Source organism: Barbatula barbatula, assembly GCF_947034865.1.
Source record: "Barbatula barbatula genome assembly, chromosome: 5".
Lineage (NCBI taxonomy): Eukaryota > Metazoa > Chordata > Actinopteri > Cypriniformes > Nemacheilidae > Barbatula > Barbatula barbatula.
The window spans coordinates 10567975-10584915 of record NC_136769.1 but is presented as its reverse complement, the minus strand read 5'-3'; the positions used below and the strand labels follow the sequence as shown (position 1 = coordinate 10584915).

At 39.2% G+C, this 16941-nt stretch overlaps 1 protein-coding gene across 1 annotated transcript in view; it reads right to left on the bottom strand.

The window, feature by feature from the left end:
* Positions 1-1485: 1485 nt before the first annotated feature.
* Positions 1486-16941, bottom strand: part of grin2aa (glutamate receptor, ionotropic, N-methyl D-aspartate 2A, a) — a gene marked incomplete at its 3' end in the record, with an annotated part of 115770 nt that continues 100314 nt past the window's right edge. Inside the window, exons 7-14 of the mRNA XM_079457399.1 lie at positions 13613-13784; positions 13209-13362; positions 11743-11868; positions 10856-11085; positions 8375-8535; positions 6673-6860; positions 5417-5655; positions 1486-3276 (exon numbers count right to left, since the gene is read on the bottom strand). Of these exons, the coding sequence (XP_079313525.1) occupies positions 1486-3276; positions 5417-5655; positions 6673-6860; positions 8375-8535; positions 10856-11085; positions 11743-11868; positions 13209-13362; positions 13613-13784 (3061 nt within the window). The remainder of the gene's footprint in view (positions 3277-5416; positions 5656-6672; positions 6861-8374; positions 8536-10855; positions 11086-11742; positions 11869-13208; positions 13363-13612; positions 13785-16941) is intronic.

Here is a 16941-nt window from a genome sequence, read left to right as displayed (position 1 = left end):
AACTACAGAATGGCATAAACAAGACCTTGATATTTTACATGTGCGTCACACATTAGCTTTTTTAAGCAGCACTTCATATGAATATAATTGTGATGAGATATTCATAATGGGAAAAAAATGAGAAGAGAGCGCAGTATACATCTTGACATGTCTGATACGACAGCGTCAACATGTCAAATATTTTTTACCAAACAACACCTTCGGATGATAAAGTCGATAAAAAAGTTTTGAGTTGTAAACATAACATAACGTCCAAGATGGCTAAATGTGACTTTCAGTAGCGCAATGAAGATGTTACAGAAAAAGACCCATCCTGAGGTATTTTATCGAATAAGCAATTTGGCTATGTGTTCTGATTAACATTGCATGGAGTTCATCGAATGTATTTTTACAGGAAAGTGTAGTAAAAGGTCTGCAGAGCAAAGATCTTGCTAGTAGTCCTCGGTGTGAATGAAAACCAATGTTCTGGTTCTTATGTGTGGCACTCTTTACACAAAGCAATGCTCTGCCAAACTACAACGTAAACAGCGGTCTTCAGGAGGTGATCGGAGTCGGTTTCACAGTGTACAGTGACATGGATGGAAGTACTGAAGAAAATAAAATGTGACGCAAACTTCAATCCTCCAACAGAACATAACTCTTGAAATAGAGCATCAACACAATATTCCCAAAGGCTGCTCGTGTGTGTTGTCTCAGGGTCTTCGACACAACCCAGGGTCAACCCACCTAAACACAGGTCAGGTTTTCATTGCCCACGTGTGTCAACTCAGCTGGCAAACAATATCACCTTAGTGTAATTATTGTATATCTTTGATCAAACCAAGAGAGAGAAGACAAGAAATAAACGCACATGCAAAACCCAAAAATCTATTCCTGACGGTAATATAGTTCTGTTTATAAAGCAGAGGTGGGCGAGTAACTAATTGCTATTGTGCTACCAAATAAGATAAATACTAAGATCTAAATAGGGATTAGAATGTCAAAAATCCCAAGTCTATAGTAATAAAAGCAAATATGCAATTGCTATGCGCCGAAAATGAAATACCCTTGCTTGGCCTAACTTCCAGCCACAGTCAATGGGATACAGGTGGGTATGCCCTCATTACATGCTGTGTGGGGCCAAGCACCTGAAACCCCACCCTATAATCTGCCTCGGCCCACCACAGCGATGGGTCAGACTTCAAAGCACTGCATCTGTGCATTTCGAGTACACACCGGCACAGGGCCAAGTGTGGGGGAAATCAACAACTTCCATGCTGAACCAAATTTTTTGGCTTATACTTGACTAATTGTCTTTTGGCAATTAGTCGTAGTGACGCTTGCCAAGAAAATGCTGAAACCTTTGGAAAGCGGTATCCAGTCTGACTCACTCGTATAAGAAGAGTGATATCTGCGAAAAGCGTACTCGGGTACTTTTTTTTAAGATGTACAGTAGGTGACTGTGGCATTCTACGTGAGTAAATATATCAGCTACACAAAAAAGCATTACACATCTGACTCGAGACTAGGTATTTTCTTATACACTCGTCTATTGCTAAACTGCGAAGAGTTGAGGACCCGGGGAGCTGAGTATGCACTAGTCTTGTTGGCTACGTAAGGCATCGCATGCTCTGATATGTACATGTCATTGGGTATTCGACCATCCCTGGAACAGTACGAAGTGGTGGACTTTACGGAGGACCTCAGATTGTTCTCGTTCCGTGCTTTGATGGGAGCCAATTGTTTGTAAATATCCGAGGAGCTCCTGCCGTGGACCAGGCGAGTGTCGTCCCGTATAGATTGCAGGAAGGGGTTGTCTGTGGGGTGATCGGGGTAAAGTGACTTACTGCGCTTGCTTTCCTCCAGGTTGCGGTTAAAGAGCATGGACCTGCTGCCGAATAGTTTGTCAGCCTTGATGTTAAACATGTTTGTATAAGAGCTGTCCTCCAGGAAGCGGTCCTTCTCCTTAAGGCTCACACTACGTGCCGGCCGGTTCAGGTCGATCTCTTTTGGCTTCTCGAGCATGATGTTGTCGAAAGAATGCTGCCGACTGAGCCTCAGTCTGTTCCTCCTCTGTACGTGCGGCCCATCCGTCTGGGGCCAGTAATGGCTGAACATGTCATCGTGATGCATGGTGGGGCTTATCATGGCCTCCTGCAACATCTGGTCCTCGCTGATGTCGTATAGATTGCCCATGTGGAGGCACGCCTCGCACCGGTTATATGGTGAGCGTAAGGGGCCATAAGGCCCTGTGCTGTAGTTGGGCACCTTGGAAAGACAACTGCGACAATGAGTCTGTTTGAAACGGTCGTTGCTTTCCTGCGAAGTGAGGTTCTTCTCCTTCAGGCTGTAGTGTTTGTTGTAGGCGTTGTCTGGCAGGATGTCGGATTCGTTTTGATGCAGGGGGCTGCTGTTCAGATGTATGATGGGCTGATCGCATTTCCTGTAATTGTCATTGTGGTCAGAGTAAATTTCGCCGAAATCCAAATCGTCGGTGGTCAGGCCTCTGCCTTCTTTGTAGTGCTGAGGCTCCGAGTGCAGACTCAGCTCCCGGTCAGAGTCTATGGTGTAAATTTTCTCCCGGCCCGCTCCGCCCTGCTTATTTTTTAAGTAGGACAGCTCCACTTCACTGCAATCCCTAGGGTATTTTGACGTCATCGATCTTTTTTTTAAGTTATCCTTGGGCTTCAGGTGCTTGTTAATGTCTGAATCCTTGTAAGAGGCTCTGCTCGAGGAGTCAGAGACATCGGAGTGCGCAGCATCTTCCGGCAGGTACCTCTGGCTCTTCATAGACAAACGGGGGTCCAGGGCTTCAGGCCCCGGAGTCTGACGCAAAGTATCCACAGATTTCTTCCACAGAGCCCGAGGTTTCGCGTTGGTCTGAGCCGCGTCTGCACTTACCGCCACCTCTACCGTATTAGGGTTTGATTCATTGAGGGTAAGGGGGTGCTGACCTTGAAAGATGTAGTTGTTCAGATGGTCTTTGTGGCGGTTGGCCAGATATGCCTGCAGGTCACTGGAGTCTCCATAGATGTCCTTTTGGGCATAGCTGCGATTATCTGTGTATATGAAGTTTCCTTTCTCTGACATCATGTCCATGATCATGGGGCTGGCCGAGTGCATGAACTCGCTGCCACGTTTGGGAGAGTTGATCCGGGAGCCACTGAGGTTGGTCATGTTAGTCATCTGTTTGGCAGATTTGATAAGCTTGAGCATGTTGGATTGTGGACTGAAGTCCAAGTCAGATGATTTCTTTTTCATGTCGATATGGACACCATGGATGCAACTCCAAATACCCTACGGCAAAACAAAGGGTCAAATTCAGCTCAGAATAAATACATTAATCAATGATACTTTATTACTTCTGTGATTTTCAGTTCTTCCTGCTGTTTAATAAAACTGTCGATATCTGATTTTAACTGCACAGACATGTAAATGCCCTCATCAGTGAAATCAGAGAGTGCGTTTATCTAGGCCACAGATAAAAGCAGTGACAGCATGCCATCAGATGCTCTGAATAATTATCGCATTGCCACATAACTTTCTATATGAATCCTTTTTCCCCAGCTAACATTCTAAGAATAAACTGAACCCACTGTAACTGCCTTTTACGTACATGAGCGATCTGCATTTTTTAGCAAAACTCACAAAACGATCGTCAACTACAGTATATCTTTTCTGAATGCATTTTGCACTGCACAGTTCACGTTTACATTTGGAAGACGCTTTTATCCAAAGCGACTTACATTGCATTATCCTATACATTTATACATAGGTATCTGCAATCCCCTGGGATCGAACCCACAACGCAATGCTCTTACCACACTGAGCTAGAGGAAAGCTTAGTTCCTGACTTGTGTGTCGTCTAAGAGTTCTAGGTTGTGGAGAACTCAAATATTTATGCATCTGGCAGACAATTTTAACATACAGGACTTTTAAGGAATATATTTTGATCATATACCGTATATGTTCCCTGCGTGAAGCTCATGAACTCTGCTGTTACCGCAATGCTTTATTATTGGATCTACAGAAACAGAAAATACTCTACAGCATCACTCCAACACTGTAGTCGGGGCACGCATATCGGCTCTTTAAAATGCAGAAAGTGTGCTCCCCTATACCCCGCATCCGGATATATGCCCAGCTATAGCACTTCATCGTTTGATCATAATTTGATAAATTACTGCTGCCATGATCGCTAGAAAATGAACACAAACATTTCTTTAAAATGTAATTCTGTTTATCTTCTGCTTTCCATGGCCAGTAGCAGCATAATGTTATTTGCTTAAGAAAAACAGAGGTTTTGATGCGCACTCAACGTTTATATATTATACATTCAGAAGGGCGTGTTTGCGCTCAAAAGAATGATGGCAGTTTCTGCTGTTTTGTAAAAAAGCTGTTTTTGGCACTGAAATACTGCACACAAGTGTCACAAAGTTTAAATCATAACAAAACCACCATATTCTCACACTGTCATGTACACAGCCCCATCAGCAATTAAGACTAAACATATTTAGGCATACTGAGTGCTTGGCTGTGCATGAGATCACAATGTCTAACAGACTGCTATACTGCCATCTTAAGCTCCCTGGCCATGAAACGAATGGCCAAAATTCTCATTTCTGACAAACGTTTTCATTCAGACACTTGCTGATATGCTAACCGGATTAGCAGTGAGACTCTCACAAATTATGCTGAGCGATATCGGTTGCCCCTACTGTCGAGAAAAACTCGAGCAACAGACTTCGGTGTCATGGTATTAAAATCAATTAATCCAATTCTACAAACACCTAAACCAGAGGTCTTCAACAGCAGAGTTGTGGGGCTCACTGTGTATTGTTTACCTATGAAATAATATGAATTACACAAAAATAATACTAATATTAACCAAATCTAATATTAAGCATCTGAAATGTTGTTATATGTGATGATTTTCACATTAAAATGCAAATGAAAGAAACCTAAAAAATGGTAATGCAAGTGCTACAAAATAAGTAATGTAGATATTGATGTAGTACATACATATTACATTTTAAAGTCATGGGATGTCATCATTTACCCTCAGGTTGTTCCAAACCTGTATACGTTTGTTTGTTCTGCTGAACACAAATGAAGTTATTTAAAAAAAATGTCCATAATAAAGCAGACTAGGGAAAATAAATACTATGGAAGTCAATTGAGGATGATATTTGTTTGGTTACTGAGATTCTTCCAAGTATCTTACATTGTGTTAAGCAGAACAAATACATTTTTACAGGTTATGTTTTTACAGGAGTAAATGATGACAGCATTTTCATTTTGGATTGTACTACCCTTTGAGCCAGGTTTAAAAAAGCCATCCATAATTCGTGGCCTTTGGTTTGAAAGAAGCTGAAAAACTCAAAGATTTTTATATTTTATAACCAGATATGGTTTATTTGGTAAATGTCTGCCTTACCCTGCTGATGCTAAAGAGTAGGCCGGGTGTGCCCGTGCAGACGCCAGTGAAGCAGTATCTGAGCCTCCAGTAGAACAGATGCTCCCAGACAAAGGTGATGAGACTGAGACCCATGGCGGTCGCTAGCATATAGAACACACCGGCCATGTTGTCAATGTCCAGCTGGCTGCTCATTACCTCGTTCTTCTCATTGTGGCAGATCCCAGTCAGCCACTGAGCCTCCAACTCCTCCATCTCACCTGAGGAGACGCACATGCCCAGACCCACATCATAAATCAACCCTGACTCCCAGAACACGTGCACCTCAGTGGGCCAAACTGTTACCATCCACCAACATATTCCCCAATCCCAGAACTCCCAAAGTGCTAACATGTCAAAGAGAGGATCGGTAAAATGATAAGCTTGCGCTTCAGCCATATGTTAGCACCATCTGAGATGCTTTTTTCAGTCTCTGTACAAGGTGCAGCCGCCAAAAGGATGATTCTGTCATTTTTCATGTTTCACAGCACTACTGTGAGATAGTATAGTATGGAGAGAGTGGAACGTACTCCAGATGTCTTTAGAAAGGGGCTTTGGACAAGCTGCCGCATAACTTTAAACTAAAAGGTGGGTAAATAATTTAACAGATGGACATTGCTGCGTGAGAATAATACATTCTGCTTTTCTGTCTTTAGCACAATGCAGAAAGTCTTCAGAAACACACGTCTTCCACATAGAGACAGCTGCACTGATGAATATTCAGAGATGTTAAAAAAATACACATACGTTTGCAGCAGAGACCTTTTGTTTCAAAATCGGACACACATTTTCTTTTGCATAAATTCTATGTAATTATCCTTTTGTAAAACCCATTAATATGATGGCAAATTACATTATAAGGTAGGCAAATTAAATAACAATCATTACTGGTGGAAGACATATTGTAGTACATTTACTTGATAGTACATATTGTATGATAACGATACAGTATATATCTACACACAGCATACACTAATATATAAAATAATTGAATACTAAATTAATAAAATAAAAATGTATATAAAGTCCCTGGATAGATAAATATTAGGGCTGCCGTTGTATAATTTTCACCAACGAAAACCGTGAACTAAAATTGTGCCATCAGTAAATTCATCTTTAATTTAGTTTTTCGTGTTCTACTGTTATATGGTCAATGAATCGCACTCAAAATGCAAATGTTTAGAGAGATATACATTTTGACCGGGGATAAATAGTATTTCAGTAAATATGGCACATACCATCTCCAATAATAGCAAGGATGGCCAGATCCACCGGACGCTTCCAGAGAGATCCTTTTTGCAAGGCGATGCCATAGCCGGTGGTAGCGAAGATGTAGCCACTGCCAATGGTCACCAGTTTACAGCCCTCGTCCCTACCAGCCATGTAATTCAGCACAGCTGCGTCGTATATGAAGGCATCAAGTTTGCTGGTGAAGAAAGAAAGACAATATTCAAATGGCAAACTGAGCTAAAATGTTCTTCTCGTTTTTTAACACCACTGTCATGTCACCAAAAGCCTGAAATGAATCACCACACATTTTATCTTTACAGCGATGGTGTAGATGCTGAGTCGCAGATGTCTGAGGTGACAGACAGCACAGAGGTGCAATCACACCACGTGCAATGGAAAAATACAGTGCAAATAAAACTTGGTTTCCATGGAAATGTTTAACATGCACCTAATACTTGCGTCGTCATATCAGGTAGAATAGAGTATTTATTTTCATAACTCTCACATTTTGGGATTCTTTGAGTGATTTTATAATTATTAGTTACAGTTTTAATGTCCTTATATTATATCATATAAGCTGTAATTTAAACAACTGAACTCTTCCTCTTTTCTCTTCCACACAATAATAAACATTCGTCCGTCTGAAATCGTGACATGCTAATCTACCCACGACTGCAAATTTAGCCATGCATAAAAATCTGATTCCTAAATTTGTCTCGCATTCCAAACTGCAGCAAAATTTTTTGTTTTAGATACCACCTACATGCTGACATTTGGAGTCATGGTGGGCCAGTCATCGAACTCAATCTCTCTGTTGTAAAAGCTTTTGTCTAAGACTCATTAGCTTGGTTCTCTGACATTTCAAGAATGTCAAATGCAACTCAGAAATCCTGCTGACATCCAATAGATTTGCTCAATGATTCTTTTGTAATAGCGTGAGCTGGCTGGATCTGCAGTATGTGTACCCATACACTCAGCTAGGGAAATAAAGCACTGCGCTAATCTAAGGGAAATTGTTTACGATTTATTCATATAAAATGTGGCAATTTAATATACTGTACGCGCTGTACCCATCCACAAATATACAGCATGTTGCAGTTATAATAGACGATATTTAATACGCTCTGTTTCTGATCTATTGTGTTTCTTTTTCACTGTACCTGATAACAAGAACGGCAGGACTGCTTGTGTTCCATAAAACTGAATTGTCTTAATAACTAGTAAAATTGTCAGAAAATGAACTAGCATCCGGCCAACAATTTGATCATCACTAGTTTTCATCACTTTCATTAAACAGACACAACACTTCGTTGTGCTGGAAATGGGATTTTATTTACCCAGGTATTAAGAGAAACAGGCTTTTGGGCTCCTGCATTGCAGAAATGCTCTCGAATTCACGTTTCTACTTAGTTCTGCAACACTCAATACCTCTTCAAATCTGTCCGGGATGGGGAGGAGTTTAAAAAGTTCATTCAGGTGTGACGGCTGGTGATAAGAGAAGGACTGTCATGAGACTGAAGTGTTACACACAGCACAGTCATCATAAGAGACCTAAGGTTCAACAGAGACCTAAAGTTCAGCTTGATGACACCTTGATATAATGGAGGACACACGGGGCTGAGAAATGCCTGGGACTTTGAGAATCACACAACTTTTAGGAGATGAGTGTGGGACTACCAATGATTCACTTAATGTGTGTGCTGCATATACCCGGTCTTTAGGCTGACCAGTGCGTCATTCACTCCGGATTGATGGTATTTCACCATGTACTGATGCATGTCTGGGTAATTCTTCCTGATGTTCCTTTCTGTGCTGCCGTTGGGAACCGTTCCAAAGCGGAAGGGGGGAGAGTAGGAGTATGGGCTCTGAAACTACACAGTTAGAAACAACAGACACATTCAATACAACACAATACAATACTGCAATGGCAATAACTATTGACAACAAAACACTTCAATCGTCTACTCTTAACTTTTACATATATTAACGGTATAAAATGTACAAAATATCTTCATGGAACATGATCTTTACTTGATATCTAAATGATTTTTGTTGTCCAGGGTCATGTAGTGTAGTGTATGCCAGGCTTTTAAGGCAGCTGTGCACTATAGTGACCTCAATACACGAAAGTGCAAAGCCTTATGTGCTTTCTACTGCATGTCTTTTTTAGATCAGCACTTGTAGACTCTTTCAACAGTCAGTGGTCTCCATATTCTTAAATGCGTCTTTTATTTTTGCAGAGCTGCCATATCACACATTTACACAACTGTTCCTGAATAGACAATGTGCAGCTCAAGATGTCTGCTGGTGTATTTAACTGGTAAAATGCACACACGCGAACACATGATGTACATGCATTCTGTTCTGGCATTACACAAAAGCACAGCGGTTTGTATTCAGACTATACCGTTCACAAATGCTACAGTCAAACACCAACAAATGTCCCATGACAGCTAAGCAAGACAAATGATCCGAATTTAACACAGCTCACAACTACATAAAAGAGTCAATCGCTGCCAAACAGGACCAGCCTTTGTTTAAATCTGAAGAATGTGAAGAAACTAACTGAAGAGATGTTTTTTCTCCTCTGGATCTATAACGCAATGCAGTGTTTGTTTCAAACTCTCTAAGCATCCTAATTATTTCAAAGCAGCAGGATTGTGATGAAAAAACACAGCATTCTCTGCTCAAGCACTGATCATTTCTGAAGTCTTTGTTTTTATGTAAAGGAGGTTCAGTCGGCGGACGCAAACCTCATGAAAAAAAACATACAGTGTCCAACAAAACCTCTAGCCTGCAAAACGAACACTCTGCTTGTATATTCTCTGCAGTCTACGGAGTCTGCAACGTCTTACCAAAAGTCACAGTGCTTCGATTTGAACTGCTGTGTTGGTGTAGATTTCATTATAACGTTGTGGCTGTTTATGAGGCCTATAGCCGATGGTATATTACACTTAGAGTGAGATCAAAAATGAGAGAACAAACAGTACTGTCAAGCTCACCATCTTCATAATTCTACTGATCCGTAAGCGTTGTGAGAAGTTCACCATTTACATGCAGCAGTCTTTCAAACAAACATATGAACTTTATAGCACCAATACGTTGTCATAGTGTAATGGTTTGAATGTTTAGTTGTTGACCAGTTTGTGAATTAGAGTAGCGCCAGGTTAAATTTCAGATCTAATTCCGTTACAAAAGCCTTAATGGTGAGTGATATAGAAAGTAATGGAAATAACAAGAATACTCTTGATAACATACGCTTGACAATTTGCCTTAAGGTAATGCGAGTTTGTCCAAATATAAACAGGATGGTTATACGGTCCAATATTTAGTCCAATGTTTATTTCCATCCTGTAATGCACTGATACCGGAGTCACTCAGTTATTGATTCATTCACAGGTATCATATTCAGACTCTTTTAAAATCCAATCTGCTCAGTTTCTGTTTTTGCACAAATCAATACATGTTTTGTAAAACAAAACTTTGTAGTATAAACAATTCTGTGCCTCCATCCAAAGGCACATTTAAATGTATGCATTTAGAAGTGGGTTTTATTCAAGTGAAATATAGAAGTGAACAGTATGAAAAGTTTTATTTTCTTTGGAATACATCAGAGTACCATATCCAACTGTCTCTAAATATACAGTTCGGGTAAAACGTGATGTCCAACTTTGCTTTCTAGTCGAATATTAAAAGATTGCGGCCCCCGCAAATAATAATTTGGCATTGTTGTGCAGGGGCTGTAAATGAAAGTTTGAGAATAATTTGAGAAGGCTTGGCAAAAAAATTACACAACACATGAGAAAAGTTTATAAAGACAGCTTAGGAAAATGACTACAAATATTACTACATGAGGTGATCAACAAATATTAATAGCAAATGTTTGCTTTATTACCTGCAAGCGTTTAGTTTTTTATGCATTTTTTGTATATTTGAATAAAATCCATATTTCCTGATGTGCTGTAGTTTGGTATTGAGCCAAATAATCATGTCCAATAATGATTAATATTTGGTACTATACACCTCCTATACAAATGGTTTAAACCGAACCTAAAGGAGCATTTAAAGCAAATAACTTTTGGTCACTACTGTAGTAATCGTGGAGTATACCATTATATTATCATTGTGCCACCACAGTATTCTTAAGGACTGCACTTTTATAAATCAAATATAACATGTGTTGAGATTTACCTTATTATCGCTCAGGCCTGTCACCTGGTCCACAAATTCTTCTTGAATCATGAAGGCGGCCAGATTAGCAGTATAACTGGCCAGGAAGATGACAGCGAAGAAAGCCCACACAGACACTATGAATTTACTGGTGGAGCCTTTGGGGTTCTGCACAGGTACAGAGTTGTTAAACACCAGGCCCCACAACAGCCACACTGCTTTCCCCATGGTAAAGGACGGTCCGTGGGGATCTGTCGAAGACAAGATAGTACATTAACATCCCGCAGTTATATACATTAACATCCCGCAGTTATATTTCATTTAGACAATAATAAAGTCTTGCTTTTGCATACTTATTAAGAGTATTTGCACAGAATAATGACAATGCAGCACCCTGCTGCTCCCCACGGATGCTGTTAATCTTTTTTTCTTGTTTGTTTCATTGCCCTCTAGTTTTGATTTGAGTGGGACGGCATGCAAAGAGTTCCAGACATGTTTCATTACGGAACATTTGGATAATACACAAAAGTGCGTTTGGAAACCTTTCTTTGTGGGTGGGTGTAGAACTAAATCAGATGCCAACGTCAGTTCAGTTTATCTTTAGATTTCTTTCACATGCTTCTCTTTTCAAATAAGTATACATCTGAACTTGAAATGAATCATCTACTTACAATTGCTTTCAGTCCGAATGAGACTGCATACAATTAATCTGATCGCGACAGAATTGAACTTTATTGAACTAACTTGGAACCCCAAACCACTCCGCAGCATTATACTTTGAAAATGGCGGATTTCGGGGGGATCTATCAGAGCAGGCAAAGGATTTGCTTGCGTTGTTGAAAAACAAAGTCTGACTGCATTGCAGGGGGACAAGAGAACTCAATACGCAGGGTGTGGTGGTTTCCTACCTTTGCCCTGAGCTAGGTTCCTGTTGAAGCCCAGGGGGCTGATGTATTCAAACATGAAGACAGCCATTGCAGTCACCAGCAGCAACATGACGAACATCATGACCCAAACCGATGCACTGAAGGGCTCTGCGGTCGGAGAAGAGCAAGAAAAAAGACAAAGTCAGCTACTATTATCCAAGCATTTTGCTTGCCCAGTGGTGTGTGACTATAGACAAGCTGAACATATTAAAGAGCTTTACTGTAGGAAGTAAATGGGAAACTGGCAAGTGTCCACTGGAGATGTTTCCCAGACCCTGTAATTATTGACTTTATGCTAATTAAATAATGGGTTGCTGATCTGGTGCCATCAACCAAACAGAAGCACACGGGTCCCATAAATCTAAAAACTGCTTATCTGAGTCCAGCCCACTTCAGTGGATTTGTAGGACACGTTAGGAGTCCGTTGGATCTATTCGGATCTATTGATGCGTTAGCAGTCGTGATCATGTCTATACAGTATTAATGGAAGTATTAGAACTTCTTAGAAAGTATGTACATTTCAAACTATAGTGTCTGATAAAGTGAACGCCTGAAGAAGTGGTGCAAGAAGACAGCAAGAGCAGATGGCATGTCTTCTGGTGAAGGAAGCAGTTTGCTAGAAAAGCAAAAGAGACAAGAGGGCAAATTAAGCTGATGTCTGGTTGCAGCACTCCAGAGAAACTTTACCGTGAAAATGAGCTCACGTTAGCGTTCAGACTTGGCAGAGCTAAACTGAAAAAGTGGGGAAATTACAATAGCAGAAAAAGTAAAACTGACACAAAGCTGACATTTCTGCTTTTAAGACTCTTTGGCCAGAGCAGAAGCTTTGTGGTCAGCGTGAGTGCATATTGAAAATATTAAAGCAGCCAAAACGAACAGGAGCTTGATTTTCTGTCTCTCTAACGCTTCCGATATAATGTTTTTATAAAAACAAATTTTAAATGATCATTTCTATTCAAATATACACACACATACGGTACACTTTTACTGTCATTCACATGCCCACTCCACAATGTTATGATAGTTTACTAAAACTGAATTGAAATAAAAACGAAATATCGGCATACCTCAAATATTATTAGAAAATTCTTAAGGGACTAAAATTATAAACTCAAAATAAATAAAAACTTAAAACTATAGTACTGAGAAAAAAATTTGTGTAAGAAATATTATGTAAAAAGTATACAAATACATAAAAAAGTATTTAACCGAAATACCAAAAATTCCACTACAACTAACAAAACCCCTTAAAAATAGAATATAATCTAATTCAAAATACTACAATCCACGCTTGAATTTTGTTTTATAAAGACCTTTAGGAGTCCGTCATTAAAGTCTTCAATAAAATTGTCTATCACACAGCAACACATTGATCCGTGTAAAATAACCGCTGAAGCATTCTGACGTGCCCGACCACAACCACGAATAAACCGGTTCTGTATAGTTACCTAAAAATGCAGATGGAGAGACTGTTCCGTTGCTACGGGATACCATCACACTAATCCCTGTTTCCACGAAGGGCACAGAGAAATCAATGACCTCAGAGCGTTCTTCATTGATTGTCAGCGAGCCCACGGCCATGACAGCTTTTTTGTAAACCACCTGTGGCAAGAGACAAGATGCAATGAAGATTTAGGCAAAAGCTTTGAACTTTAAACATGAAACACCTTCAAGACTTTTCTGAATTAAATAGCTCTATTTACTTTTATTTTGTAATAAAACTTCAAAACAGCTTAATCCTTTAACCAACATTACATCATACAAACCTTTTTTACTTTTTACAAAACATTTAGTTAATTTAAAAACTGCAGCATATCCACATAAACAGCCTTGTTTATTGGAATCGTCTCACCTCTCCCACCATGCCGTTCCACATGTTGTTGATCTTTTTCCCATGCTTCCCATTGATCACCAGATAGAGGTCATAAGTGAACTTCACGTTCCGTGCGATCTTCTTAAGGATGTCGATGCAGAATCCTTTGCAGCACTTTTTAATGTATGTTCCTCCTCCCTCTGTGGTATTGCTGTTGAATAGAGCACATTAATCACAGCTCAACATAAAGCGAAATATCTGAATCATGATGTCAGGACCATTTTACACTCAGTTGACCGTTGCATTTTCTAAACTCTTTCATTCTCTCTGAAGAGATATTGAATGTTGCAATGAATACCAACCAACAGGGGAATACCAACATTTCTGTATTCTTCAGCAAAACCTTTGAATAATTCAACGCTGTGGCAGATTTTGTGAATACATGACATTACCAGATTTATATGTGCTCTTAAATAGGATGTTTTCCTAAATTAATAAATAAATAATTAAACAATGTTGACTGAAAGGCCCTATCAACCGTTGCAATTCCTCCCAATGGGACTAAAACATTCGAAACAGCAGCCTGTTTACACACAGCATCCAGTAATCTGGTATTAGCGTACAGTAGGAATAGTCTGCTGAACAAACAGCTGAGTCTTTTACTGTTGATCTTGAAACATTTCTTAACAATGAATAGCAGGGCTTTCCCTGGAGAGCCTCTCAGATATCAAGTGAGTTCCAAACCTCTGAAAATTGCAGTTAGCTAGAGATTTCTGACGCCTCGTAAAGACCACCAGTTTTATTTACAGGACAATCAAGATGATTATTATCATTTAGACTGAGCGAGAAGGTCCTGCCCTCAGTGAGAGGCTGACACAAGCAGAAGAATCTACCATACTCCAGCTTTTTTCTAGTCTCCGTTTTCTTTCTGGTTAAGGGATAGTTCACCCAAAAATGTACTCACCTTCTTGTCATTCTAAACCTGTATGACTTTCTTATGGAGAACACAAAAGAAGATACTTTAAAGAATGTTGGTAACCAAAAATGGCAAAACCCATTCACATGTATGGACACAAAATCAATGCAAGTGAATGGGTGAAGTAGAGAAGACATGACTTTTATCTCTGAGCAGATCAGTAAATTCTGAACATATTTAGGGTTTTCAAAACAATGTTTTAAAGGGACAGTTTAACAATAAATTAAAATAAATTCTTCGGTCATCATTTACTCATTCAATGTAGTTCCAAAACCTGACATCTTCAGGAGAACACAAAGAAATCCGAGACATTTCCTGAAATATAATCTTGTTATATAAATGACAGAATTGTTATTTTGGGGTAGACTATACGTTTAACAAAAAAAATGTAAAAGAATAAGCTTTGTGATTGGCTTATATTTGTGACATCACAAATGTTCATACCATCAATGTAACAGATTTGTTCACAAGCATTCTAAACATATGAACAATTATCATTACCTTTCCAGAAAGGCCAGTGTAGTATATGCAAAAGGGTTAAAAGATCCGCAGTTCTTTTCAATTTTCTGTGTAATCTGTCAATCCAGACCCTTACCCAACTATAAATCGAGTCATAAATTGAGGCAGATGTCGTGCACTTTCATCCAACATTTACTCAATCAGATTCATCTTAAATTGAACCTTTTCAAAACAAAGAGCCCGAGAGTAACTTACAAAGTGCACATTTTTCATGTATAGGGCCTTTTATACAGAAATCAAAACTTTTCTCATAGACTGCTTACTTACAGTTCACTTAATACTGGAACAGTCCCTCTGGAGAAGCCTAAGGTTAAGTGCATTGCTCAAGGGCACAAGGGTAACGGTTAATGGATCGCCCCTTGTGGCGTTTAAACCTGCAACCTTTTTGTTAACAGCCCAGGTCTATAACCACTAGTCCGACACCATCCCTGTGGAGTCAGAGGAAAATGTGTACTAGACATTGTGACTAAAGTGAATGCAATGTGCTGTCCACTTAGCGGGCAGTCATACCAAAGTAACCAAGCTTGTAGAGAAACTTTGTCAGGGTTGCAGACAGGACATCGCTGCATTTGCAATCAAGCCACCGTCTGTAAGTGAACAATCTCAGCGGTGGAGTTCAGACACACAACACTGAAATTACTGTAGCAAAGCCACCTGGGAGCCTCATTTAACTTTCAGATTAAAGCTAATTAAAACTCCGCTCTCTGTGTTCTTTAAACAGATTAACACAAGAAAAAAACATTTATGAGTATACTTTGTCTCCACAGATTGCCTTTTTGTGCTCAAGATCCTTCTGAAACTCTCGCTGTATTGCACGTTTATATACCACAACATCTACATATAAGCAGTCCATTCACAAAGGAAAGAAAAGATTATATCTGTTGTTTATTATTTTCTAAAAAGATTTTCTGAAGACAGCTAACACTAACTGCAAAAAATGAGTGTTCGGGCAGAAAGAGATGGCTGCTGGACTCCAGAAATGAACTAACTTTTCTGTCCCCACAATGTGAGACACACATTCGAATGTCTGGGCAAAATCCAGTTTAAAATCAATCTCTTCCTCTCCGCGCTAGTTGTGACGCACACGCTAAATTCCCCATGGCTCCTGCAAGCGCCTCATTCAAACTCTCACAAGGTAGAATCTATATTATAACTGTCTTTTTCCCATTTCGATACCCTGCGGCAACGTGACGCTCCTTTAGGTGACCAGACCACTTTGTCACTGCCTTTACTATACAGCAATTACATCTGTAGGAGGACACACTGCCCATATTTGGTTCTTTGTCTTAAAATTGTATCGTATGGTGGACTAATGTGGTCACTTGATAAAAAAATTATATTGCCTAAATATTATTGAAGACGTGTAAACTAAACTAAAATTGGTATTGTCTTAGCAATAAATCCAAATATGTTTAAATTGAGGCAGATACTACTAAAACTGAAATATAATTTTCAGATTTTTTTTATAAGAAAATACTTTTATAAAAAAGGTAAAAAAACTGCAAAAATTAAATAAAATTGTATATTTATAGTTATGTTAATTTTTAAGTTAAATCTAAATATTATTGAAGCTAAAATAAAACTGCAAACAAAACCATCATTACTCTTTACTTCACTACTGTATATCACTAGACCAGAATGTACTTTAATAACCAGCAAATAAATGAAAGTATTAATTTAAATATTAAAGATTAAATATCACTGTACTCAATAACTTACTGTGAGTGCTTTATTTTTAATACTGCAGTTGAAACGGATTCAGTGTGTTAATCTAGAAATGATAAAACATTTCTCTGTTGGTTTGGTTCAGTAAAGCCGACCTCAAAGCTGACACTGGCTTCAGATATTTGAATTCTGACATTTACTTGGAAAA